This window comes from Haematobia irritans, chromosome 4 (genome assembly GCF_050003625.1).
Source record: "Haematobia irritans isolate KBUSLIRL chromosome 4, ASM5000362v1, whole genome shotgun sequence".
NCBI lineage: Eukaryota > Metazoa > Arthropoda > Insecta > Diptera > Muscidae > Haematobia > Haematobia irritans.
In genome coordinates this window covers 2,586,759-2,598,816 of record NC_134400.1, presented here as the reverse complement: position 1 = coordinate 2,598,816, position 12,058 = coordinate 2,586,759, and the positions used below count along the sequence as shown (strand labels likewise).

The window sequence follows — 12,058 nt, the reverse complement described above, 5'->3', positions numbered from 1 at the left end:
GTAGCAATCAATGACATCAGTCGAACCCGACCAGTGTTACCCATACATTCTGTCAAAATACCATTATTCACAGGTAGAGTCAATAGACCAACATTTAATAATCCCGGTTGTCCTTTGTTGTTGTAACAATTTGTTTTGGTGGATATTCTAAAAAATTCTGACTGGAATATCTGGAAAGATTAGCAAGGAAAATGTTTAACACTAGAATATTAAAACCAGCCTATGAGGCGACTCATATGAAACCATTAAAAAACGTGTTTTTATCTTTTATTGTAATTTTTTATGAAATATTCGAAAAATATTGTTTTTTTATTATTTTCTTATTAAATAATTGTATTCTTCAAGAAAAGCATATGAACTATCTTAACTACAGGAAGGGCTGGAATAGAAGATTTGTGGAGGTTGAATAGTGCAGGGGATATCACACCTCCTTCGGGAACTCCCTGCCGGAATCGACATACTCAACTCTGAGTATTCCCAGAAGCTTTAACAGTAGCATTCACATTCTGTGGGTTGTTGATGCCATTGGTTACTTTGCCATTGCTCTACCAATATCGGGTTGCTCAACAAACAGTCGTTTAAATATCTTCGCGCATCTCTTGCTCTAACCAAGTATTCTGTTTGTGCTCGTAGACTATCTGATTAATCCCTAAAATCACTTTCCTAATTCTGGTATCCGTAGGGTTAGAATGAAGGCGCTAAACATTCGTCTGCAAGTCCCGCGGTTTCAACTGAGCAGCGCCAAGCTAGTGCGACATAAATATGGGAACGACTTAAACAAAACATTTTTGATAAATATAAAAAAAAAACAACAAAAATCACGTACGCGAACGGAGCTTTTGTTTATTATAATTATTGCTAAACACAGCTGTTCTTGTATGGCCGGATTTTGTTGGTGTCAGCGATTGTTATTGTTATCGTTTGTGCTATCGCTAACGTTGTTTCCTATTCTATTTTTTGCTCATAGATCTTAATTTTACATTGCATCTTTACGATCTTGGAATATCGGGACTCCGGGACGATTGTAGGAATTTGCAACTTACTTCCTGACTATGGTGTTTTCTGTAGTGTTACTTTCTGATTCCTTGATAAGATAGTCCCCAGTACATCCCCATACAATTTTGTATAAATTGATATAATATCGTAGTAAAATACAGGATGAATAGGTTTGAATATATAGAAGCTAGACTACACGAAAGTGAGTCCTTTGTTAGCAAAGAAACACAGATCAAGCTTTATGATAGTGACCAGAAGGTAATTTGCTCACTTACATTTTATGAATCATACTCATTTCAATTTGCGCACATCTATTCAACAGACACAATTCGAGGAGGGAGAACTGGTACTTACCACCCATCGATTGTTTTGGGGCCGTCCTGGAGAAATTGCTCGAGCTGCTATATGCTTGTGTTTGAATTTGAAATACATAGTCTCTGTAAGTGAGGAACAAGCCAGTAATTTTGTTTTTGGTAGGAAGACTAGATTGATTCTACACTTACGTCCGCCTGTAATAGATAAACAACCTGGCCCTTTGGACAATAGCACAAGTTCGTTCATAAAACTTTCTGGCAAACATGGTGTAACGGCCGAGTTTGCAAATGCACTGCGCGAAACTTTGCAAGCGAAGATATGGGAGGTTCAGTTATCTTCGCCGTCTTCAACTTTAAATAATGGCAGACCTACGGATAATCTCCAAGAAAAGGAAGCAAGGGAGACAAAATTGCGTATGCGAACTGGTATAGGAGGAATTGAGCGTGCAATCGAACAGAAGACAAAGGAAACAGACGAAAATATTGCCTTGGCTTTTCAGGATCTTAGAGTTTTAATGGCTATGGCTCAAGATATGGTCTCAATCTCAAGGGTAATAAGTGATAAAATTCGCTCCCAAAAAGGTGACATATCCGACGATGAAACTGTAAGGTTCAAATCGTATCTATTGAGTTTGGGTATCGATGATCCAGTTACGAGGGAAGCATACTCGAGCGATTCAGCCTATTACAAGAGTTTAGCCGAACAATTGTGTGCAATGTTGCTAGACCCCTTAGAAGTAAGATGGATGATATATTGTTTATCTCTCGCAAGTGAGTGTATACATTTACTTTATTAATTTCTAGGAGGCGGGAGGAATGATGTCTTTGGCAGATATTTATTGTCGGGTAAATCGGGCTAGGGGTTTAGAGCTTTTATCGCTCGAGGATTTGCTCCAAGCATGTCCATGAAACTACGAACTTTTCCCAGTGGAGCTATGGTCTTGCAATTGGACTCACAAGACGATGAATTAACAGCCGAAGATACAGCAACATTGGTTAGTGAGTCTACATCATTAGCTGTAGAAGACTTGGCAAAAGCTCGTAATATATCATTGTTGCTTGCCAAGGAACGCTTGCTGGCAGCTGAAAGATTGGGCAAATTATGCCGAGACGAATCTCTGGAAGGCCTACGCTTCTATCCAAACTATATCTTGGTTCCTCCCATTATGTATGATTCATAAAGTCCATTGTCTTGGCTATCTGGTCTGTTATGTATGTATATCTGTCTTTCAAGTCTTTGTAATCAATAAATTATGTTGCACCGATCTATTTCCTTAATAAACTTTTTTTTAGAATAATAATAATTGCATTTTAATTTTTATATCGTTATATTCGCCCGAATGAATAATACACATACATGCATTGTAAGTATACAATAATGCAAAAAACAAAAAGGTAACAAACAATCCATACGGGTTAAGAGTTAAGATTGGGAGCCACTGTGGTGCAATAGTTAGCATGTTCAACTTGCATACACAGGGTCGTAGGTTCAAACCCAATTTCGACCAAGCACCCCCTCTCAGTAAAGCTGTTGACATTTCTGAGTGTTTCAAAGCTTCTCTAAGTGGTTTCACTGCAACGCCGTTCACACTCAGCTATAAAAAGGAGGTCCCTTGCCATTGCGCTTAACATAGAATCGGGCAGCACTCAGTGATAAGAGAGAAGTTTACCACTGTGGCATCACAATGGACTGAATAGTCTAAGTGAGTCTGACATATAGGGATGACGATTTCTTTCATTATGGAAGGCGTGATATTTATTGCAAATTTGCTCAATTAGTGTTTTTTTTTGGATTGGGTCGGAAGAATAAAACTTAAAATAGAGACTGAATATGTTAGTGGAGCTAACGGTACGAATAGACAAATGCTTTGCCTGGTTTGACCATATAAAAGCGATGTTATTTTACATTGAATTACATTTTCAATCTTATATAGATGTTCACTGTGATATTTAAAACCTGTAACCACATCGCAATGGAATATTTAAAAAATTCTAAATATTTTGGGTTATGGAGAATTATATAGTTGGAACATAATCTACCTGCAATCCCAAGTCCTTCTTCATATATTCTTCAAATGCGTTGCTATTGGTAGCCAGACTCAGTACATAGATCTTTAGTTTTTTTTTCTTGTCGCACATTATAAACTTCCACAGATTTATGTTTTTATTTTGTCTCAAAACTTTGTTATAGTTTTATTATCGAGAATTATCATGTAATTGGTAATATTATTATTAAATATAAATATTTATATTTCTGTGTGTGTGTTTGTTTTTTTTTGTTCTCTGTTTGTTATTATTTAATGAGTATGAAGCTAATAATTAATAATGACTTACTTACTAAGCGATGTTTAATTGAAAAAATTATAATAGTATATAACAAAATATGTATAATAATAATAATAATCGTTTTATGTACTTTTTATTTAGCTTTGAATAAAAACTAAACTGAAATAAATAATTTATTTTTTTGTTTGTTTGTTTTCTTATACAAATTACAATAATAACGATTGGTAGAAAAAATCAAAAACAATTAGATAAGCAAGAACATAATATTATTATATCAATAATTTTTACAATTGTACAGTATTGCGCTAATTTGTATTGTTTCCTTTAATTGTTCTCTTTCTTTCGCTTGTTCTCTTAAGTTTGGTAGATCAAAAATTCGTTTATCATTGATCGGATCAATCAGACATCACTAATGATGGTGTGTGTGTGTGAACTTAAAATTGCTAACGTGTTTGCTCTCAAGAATTTTTGAAATAACAAAAACAAAAGGAAAAAAAAGAAAAACAAATGAGGCAATAAATTCATATATAAAACTTTTCTTAATCGTTTTTTATTTTATTTGATTTTGTTGTTGTTGTTGGATTACTGTTTACTTAGAAAAAGGAAACTAAATAATTGGTTAAACTTAAACTATGAAGAACAAAAGCCTAATAAAAACTTTGTTTCTTTTAAAATCTATCCATAATAATAACTTATGCTGCAATAATTAGAATTTGTTGTTTGTTTTTGTTTTTTTTTTTAATAATTAGTGTTTGTTTGCTTGTATGTACTTTTGTAATTTATAATATTAATTATGGATAATAATTATACTTAAATACATAAAGAGAAGTAAATAGAAGAAGAGGGGGGAGCTGGGTTTATTTTCTTTATTTTTTCTTCGGTTTTGTTTTGCTTTATTTTTCTTCATTCTCACAATTATAAGTAAAAGAGAATTTTTTTATTTATAAAAACTATTTAAATGACGAATATCGTTATACATTTTCTTTCTTTTTTATTTTAATTTTCTTATCTCAATTCAACATTATACATTGTTATCGAAATGTATTGTTGTTGTTGTTATATATCTCTTGTTGTGTTTTCTAATAAATAAATTAATAATAATGAAAACATGATCATTTCTTCTTAATGTGTTGTGGCTATATGTATGCGTGTATGTGTGTGTGACAAAATTTTTAAATTAATAATTTTCTCTTTTTTTCTTCTTCTATGCAATCATGCCTGAATATTGCTTGTATTTTATTTTGTTTTCCTTTTTTTGTTTGTTGTTTAAGGAATACAATAGATTTCGTAGTAATATTTTGTGTGATTTCTTTTTTCTTTCGTTTCGTTTATTTAAAAAAGCCAAAACATTTATGTTTTATGAGCCAATTACACTTGTATGAGATGATTATATTTTTTTTGTATTAAAGCATTTATTGAATTTATTTGTTTTTATTGTATTCTTAAATACACAATCATGCACAAAGTACTCACAACATACAATATGATTTCGAAGAGAAGAACGACCGCTTAGAGAGGATGTTTCGTGTCGCTTGTAATCCCAATGAGTCCATTTCATTATTATTAGTTTATGCACCCTTTAGTTTTGTATTGTACACATATATATAATATTAATTATGTTCAGTTTGTTTGTTTGCGTGTGTGTGTTCTAATTATAAATATGTATTTTAATTAATCATAGATTATGTTAGGTATTTTATCTCTTATTATTTTTTTTTTACAATTATACAAATATCAATAAGTTGCGCATGCTATTGCTAATTTTTTCGTTTTCCTTTCTTATTTTTCATCCTTTTCTTTCTTTTATTATTTATTCCTATGTAGTTTGTTTTCTTTGTTTTACTCATGCATTCCTAATTCACCGCTTAGCCAATTACAAACATCCTGTACCGACCACTCGGACCAATTTTTAAATGAATTCGTTTCTGATGGTGTCTGAGATAACGATGCTGACCCTTCGATGCGGCCTCCAGCTGTTGCCCTAACACGATCGCCTCTTCGAAATTCTGGTTCGGCTTGCTCCAAAGCTGGAAATTCGAAATTACCGCTATTGCTGCGCCTCAATTTGCAAAATATGTTGCGAAGACCTTTGGCAGACCTTTCCTTGAGCGTTGGAGAAGGCGTCGAATTAGTGTTCGACTGTGATATGTAACTATCGTACATAACATCTGGCGTCCCACTATGGCCACAATCATCATCAATAAGAATTTTTTCATTCGAGACAAACACAACGTTACGCTGCTTAGCACACTGTTATTGTCAAATGATTTATTGCTGTTGTTGTTGTTGTTGTAGCCCCTGTGGGAAAAGTATAGAAAAGACAAAACAAACAAAGGATAAACGATTACAAACAAATACAGGGATTAGACATTTCAAGCATCCACATCCAGTTCAAGGAAGCGTGCTGCCTCAACTGGATGTGTCCAAAGCGAAGCAGGTGTCAGATCTGTCGGTCTGGCAGGACATTCGAAGAGGTGCCTCGTGATATGAGGCGAATGTCCACAATTCGGGCAAACATCCTGAATTGCCGGGTTCAATATGGAGAGGTAACTGTTTAGATACCTAGAGATCCCCGATCTTAGCTGGGACAGCACCGACCTGGTTTCTCTAGGAAGCCGTCTCTCATCTTCGTTGATCGGTGGTGGCCTACCTCCCAGTACAACACTGCACTGGTAGGAGTTGATCGCATCTTGAACCGCTGCCGTGTGCACTGCACTCAATGCCGTCCTTATTCCCTCATCACTGTCATCGCCGATCACATGTTCTATTGACTGTAAGTCTTTCCTGAAATCAAACCGAATGGGTCTACCCCTCTCGGTCGTTGCCCTCCTTGAGGTGGCGTGGTTCGGGTGGTCTACACTTCTACACTTTATCAGGTGCTGTTGGGTGAGGAGGGTACAGTGTCGCCTCACCGATAGCATTTTGGACTCATGATGCAGATGCTGTTCCGGGGTCTTGGAGTGACACCCGGTCGCAATCCGCAGCGCAGTATTTTGCACCGTCTGGAGATTTCTCCATTGGGTATCGCTAATACTGGGAGTCCAAACAGGGGCTGCATAATCGATAAGGGGACGACCAATAGACTCGTAGGTCTTTTGTATCGTCTCTTTATCTTTCCCCCAGGTGCTACCAGCCAATGCCTTCAGGATCTTGTTTCTGCTCCCAACCTTCTTAGCTACCACTTCCGCATGTTTACCAAAGAGGAACAGGCTATCAAACGTCACACCAAGAACCTTGGGGTTCCTGGAAGTGGGGATACTCTGGCCACGAATGTGGATGTCGAGTTCCATGTTCACCTCTTTAGTCCACGATGTGAAGATGGTCGCTGTAGATTTGGGGGCAGAAAGTTTCAGATTCCTGTCGACAAAGAAATCCCTAAGTGTAGGTAAGTAGTCATTTATCCTCACCTCAAGCTCCCTTATGTCTCTACCTGTGGTCACTATGGAACAATCGTCCGCATAGGTTATCAGGTGGACATCTGGTGGTGGTTGGGGAGCTCCAGCCACGTAAAAATTGAAGAGGAGGGGGGACAATACACCGCCTTGAGGTACGCCCTGTTTGTTCCTCCTGGGCGTTGATCTTCTTCCTCTAAATTCCACATAGGACTGTCTGCCAGCCATGTAGTTCGCCAACCATCTCTTGAGATTATTGGGAAGGGTGGTTCCCATAATGTCTCCCAAGAGCGTGGTGTGGTTCACCGTATCGAACGCCTTAGACAAGTCCAGTGCTACGAGGATCGAACGTTTATGCGGCCTCTTACTGTTTAGTCCCTCTGCAATGTTGGCTGTTAATTCGCACAAAGCAGTGGTTGTACTCCTGCCCGAGCGGAAACCATGCTGATGTTCTGCCAACATTAGATGTTCTGAAAAGCAGGGCAGTAAAATAGCCTCCAGAATCTTCGTTACGGGGGACAAAAGAGTAATTGGTCGATACGAGTCTCCTAGGTGTGCCTGTTTCCCTGGTTTCAGAACAGGAACAACCTTCCCTATTTTCCAGATGTCCGGTATTTCAAGGGTGTTGAGACAGATATTGAAGATATGGGTCAGATATCTAACACCATTCTCTCCAATATGTTTCAACATCCTCGTAGCCAAACCATCTGGGCCAATCGCTGTGGAGCTCTTGGCGGCCTTTATCGCCTGGAGAACATTCTCCCGACTGATGACCATAGGTGGGTTGTCCTGTCTGAGGGCACGGAAGGCTCGCCTTTGCTTTCTACTTGCACGATCGACTGATTGGGGGTGCTCGACAAATTGTCTGCAGAAAGCATTCGCTGCACCTGTGTCGTCTTTTGGAGTTTGCCCCCCAAACGATATGGAAATGTTATCCGTACGTTTGGGGTTCGAGAGGCTCCTGATCGTAGACCAAAGCCGTTTGGATCCGAGATCGGACTCCTCCAAATGCTTGCGCCACTTTTCTCGCTTGTGGGTGGCAACAAGTCGGTCGATCTCCTTAGCGAGGCTCGGGATCCTAGGGTCAGCTGGGTCTACTTTCCGGATCTCGTCCCTCTTATCTGCCAACCTTGATGCTTCCATTGGGAAATTCGGACGGATGTCGGGGATCCGGCCCGCTGGTATGCACCTTTTACACGCTCTATTCAAGACATCCCTGAAGAATTTCTCTCCAGCCGGCGCTGACGTTGGCAGGGGGGCAGTGGCAAACTCGTACTCGGTTAGCGAGGTAAAAAGCTCCCAATTAGCTTTACCAAAGTTCATAAACGTCTTCTTCTCTGGAATTACGGTGTCTGTCCCTAAGTCAATAGACACTGTGATCGGGAGGTGGTCGGAATTCATGGCTATGTCTACATGCCATGAGGTCTGAGTCACGAGGTCAGAGCTAACCATGGTGATGTCAGGGGAGCTTCGGCAGGTGGCCGTTATGCGGGTCGGGTGGTTTTCATTCAGCACACAGAAATCTGTGTCATCCACCTGATCCGCAATCAATTCTCCTCTGGCATCACATCCAAGCTCTGAATACCAGCTGTCATGATGTGCATTCAGGTCGCCTAACAGGATAGTCCGCACACTGTTGAGGTGGGGCCTCAACATTGGTTTATATCCTGTCTGGCAAACAGAATCGGGAGGTATATATACGTTTAGAATACATATATCTTCCTCTCCCACCGTGACAGTTATCCCCTGTATCTCCAAATGGGGATCGGTCGTGGTCAGTGGCATGGGTCTGTATCTCACGGAATCATGGACAATGAAGGCTATTCCCCCTCCGGCATTCCTTTCTCTGTCTTGCCTAATCACAGAGTAGCAGGATGATCTCGTGAGACCATTCCTGCTGGAGAGCTTGGTCTCCTGGAGCGCGGATATGAGAATACCCCTCTTGTCCATGAAATCCGTGATTTCAGTAATCTTCCTTGTCAGTCCATTACAATTCCACTGTAGGATCTTGAGACCACTCAACTGGTTCCCAGCAGTGGACGGGACAGTCCGAACTATTGAATGGGCTGACGAGGAAGAGTCTATTGCAGTCTGTTGTGGGTGTCGTGTGTTCACTATGGGGTGGGGTTGCTGAAATTGTTGGATTCTCCGGCAGCAGGTGCCAACAAAGTCAGGGGTATATTGGTCAGAATTCCTGAGGCCTGAGCATCTCAGGTGCGTCGAGGTCTTGCAGATGGAACACCTAACCGGTTTGGCTGCCTTTGTGTATCTCTTTCTGCAAGCCTGACATGTCTCTGGACCAGCTATACTGTTATTTACGGACGGACTCGGATTTGGCAAAAGTGTCAATGTGGTTGCATTATGTGATGATGTGGGGGGATGGGTCATGACAGGTGATGTGGGGTCTGCAGTCACGACACGAGAAGGTCTCACTGTTGTGACTACAGGGGGGGGCGACATGGGGGGCAAGCTCACACAGGTGGGACACTTGAATGCAGGATTGTAATCTCCTACATTCCTGAGTCCCGAGCAACGCAAGTGTACCCAGTTGTGACATTCGCTGCACATCACGGAGTAACTTCCGCGCGTGACCTGCCGCGAACAGACCGGACACACATACTTCACTGGACCTGGATTGCTCTCAATGTCGCCAGCACGAAGGAGAAGAATTCTGAGCAGACTGGCTGGCAGACTCTGCCCAGGAGGGAAAAAGGGATGGGGAATAGGATGGGGTGTTGGATGGGATTTGGGAAAGGGGTGTGGAAGGGTTTTCTATACATACTTGATTTCCCATGGGGAGGTTGCAGTCCTTGGACAAGGACGTGGTCCTTGTGTCGACCCCGGTACGAAGAACCGACTGCAGTGAGGGTCGCTGTTGTTGTTGTTGTTGTTGTTGTTGTAACAGTTTATTGTGATCTCATCCATTTCATGTTATACGCTTGGTACATCAGCTTGTTGGCAGATCAAGGAACTCTGCGACTAAGATGGGGTGTGTCCAGAGTGATCTGGTGGTAAGTCGGGTTGGTTTGGCTGGGCAAGAGAAAAGATGACGCGTGTCGTGTGGCCCTTGGTTGCAAATTGGACAAACGTCAGCTACGCTGCTATCAATCACCGATAAGTAGGAATTGAGGCGGCTGCACTTGCCTGATCTTAATTGGGCCAAAACTACCCTAGTCTGCCGTGGGAGGTCTCTTTCTTCCGGTGCTATGGGCGGTGGTCGGACTCCAAGAACAGGATTAACCTTGTAGCTTCTCACCGCTTCAGCTACAGTATCCTCATGAATCCTGTTCAAACCTGCCTGGTACGCTGCTTGATCTAGAGGCTCTCTTTTATAGCGCTGGATCTCGCGCTCTAGATTATGTATATCTACCCTTACGTTCCTGGGTGGTGGTTGTGTATCCATAAGATGGTGGTTTGGATGATTACTGCGATAACAACCCAGGAGATACTGCTTTGACAACATGTAGTTGTGTCTTCGCACAGGGATGATCTTTGTCTCCACATAAAGGTGATCCAGGGGTGTGCTGCGGAGACACCCAGTCGCAGTTCTAAGAGCAGCGTTCTGGCAGGTTTGTATGTTATTCCACTGCGTATCACTGGTCTGCGGTGTCCACACTGGCGCTTCATAGTTTACCACTGACCGGCCAATTGCCTTATAAGTAGTTAGCAAGGTTTCTTTGTCCGCACCCCAAGTACTGCCGGCTAGTGACTTGAGGACCTTGTTTCTACCACGGAGCTTATTACAAATTGCAGTGGCATGGGCAGATGACCTAAAAAGGCTGTCGAATGTGACCCCAAGAATCTTGGGGTAATTTGTGGTCGGAATTATTACTCCATCGACTCTGATATTCAACTGCCTGCGCACTTCTGCCGTCCATGTAGTAAATAGTGTGGCTGAGGATTTGGTGGGGGATATCCTCAAGTTTCTCGCAGTGAAATAACTGGTAAGATTAGCTATGTAGACGTTCAACCGATCGCAAATGTCATCAACATTGGGCCCAGATGCCAAGATTGTACAGTCATCCGCATATGATACAATCTCGACGCCGTCAGGAGGGGGTGGAATCGAGGACATGTAGAGGTTAAACAGTGCCGGAGATATCACCCCACCTTGGGGAACTCCCTGTTTAACTCTACGCGGTCTTGACTTTCTGTCCCTGAATTCCACGTACGACTGGCGTCCACACATATAATTCAGCACCCAACGCTTCGCTCCTGCCGGTAGGGACGTATTCTCGATGTCCTCAAATAATGTGGCATGGTTGACCGTATCGAATGCTTTCGATAGGTCAAGCGCCACGAGGACCGTCCTGTGACACGGCCTGGGCTGGTTAAGTCCCTTATTAATATGTGTCGAAATGGCATGTAAGGCTGTTGTCGTACTATGTACCTTACGGAATCCATGTTGATGGTGGGCAGCTGGAAAATTCTCCACAAGGCTGGGGAGGAGTAATGCCTCAAGTGTCTTGGCTACTGGCGAAAGAAGGGATATCGGTCTGTACGATTCACCTTTGCTCGAATCTTTGCCCGGTTTCAGTAGTGGAATCACCCTTCCCATTTTCCAGACATCGGGTATAATGTGTGATTCCAAAGACAAATTGAGGAGTCTGGTCAGGTACTCAACTCCCAGTATTCCCAGATGCTTCAGCATTAGCATTGAAATTCCGTCAGGGCCCAGCGCCTTAGATGGTTTCGCGCTGTTGATGACATTGGTAACTTCGGCTGCAGTAAATTGTGGTGTGTCATCGGCTCGGAGACCACGTACACGACGGGTGGCTCTCCTTTTCGCTCTATCACTCTCGGGATGCTCGACAAACTGTCGGTTGAAGTATTTGGCGCACCTCTTCGGATCAGTCACAGTTACGTCGCCAAATGTGACTGAAATCCCATCATCCCTTGTGGAGGGGTTCGAGAGGGCTCTAACTGTTGACCACAATTTACCAGTTCCTGTTCCTAAGTTACATTGCTTCAGGTGCTCTAACCAAGTGTTCCGCTTGTGCTCGTCGACTATCTTACTAATCTCTAGATTTAGTTCTCTGATTCTAGGATCAGCAGGGTTAGCACGACGGC

At 41.7% G+C, this 12,058-nt stretch overlaps 1 protein-coding gene and 1 pseudogene across 1 annotated transcript; one reads left to right on the top strand and one right to left on the bottom strand.

Annotated features, from left to right (window-relative positions):
- The first annotated feature begins 907 nt into the window (after positions 1-907).
- Positions 908-2,614, top strand: LOC142234440 (vacuolar protein-sorting-associated protein 36-like). Its single transcript, XM_075305571.1, is given in 4 exon segments — positions 908-1,254; positions 1,319-2,047; positions 2,115-2,211; positions 2,214-2,614. Coding segments are annotated over 4 exon segments (1,200 nt in total). The 5' UTR covers positions 908-1,158; the 3' UTR covers positions 2,492-2,614.
- Positions 2,615-3,573: 959 nt separating this feature from the next.
- Positions 3,574-5,959, bottom strand: LOC142233550 (liprin-beta-2-like; annotated as a pseudogene).
- Between the last annotated feature and the right edge of the window lie 6,099 nt (positions 5,960-12,058).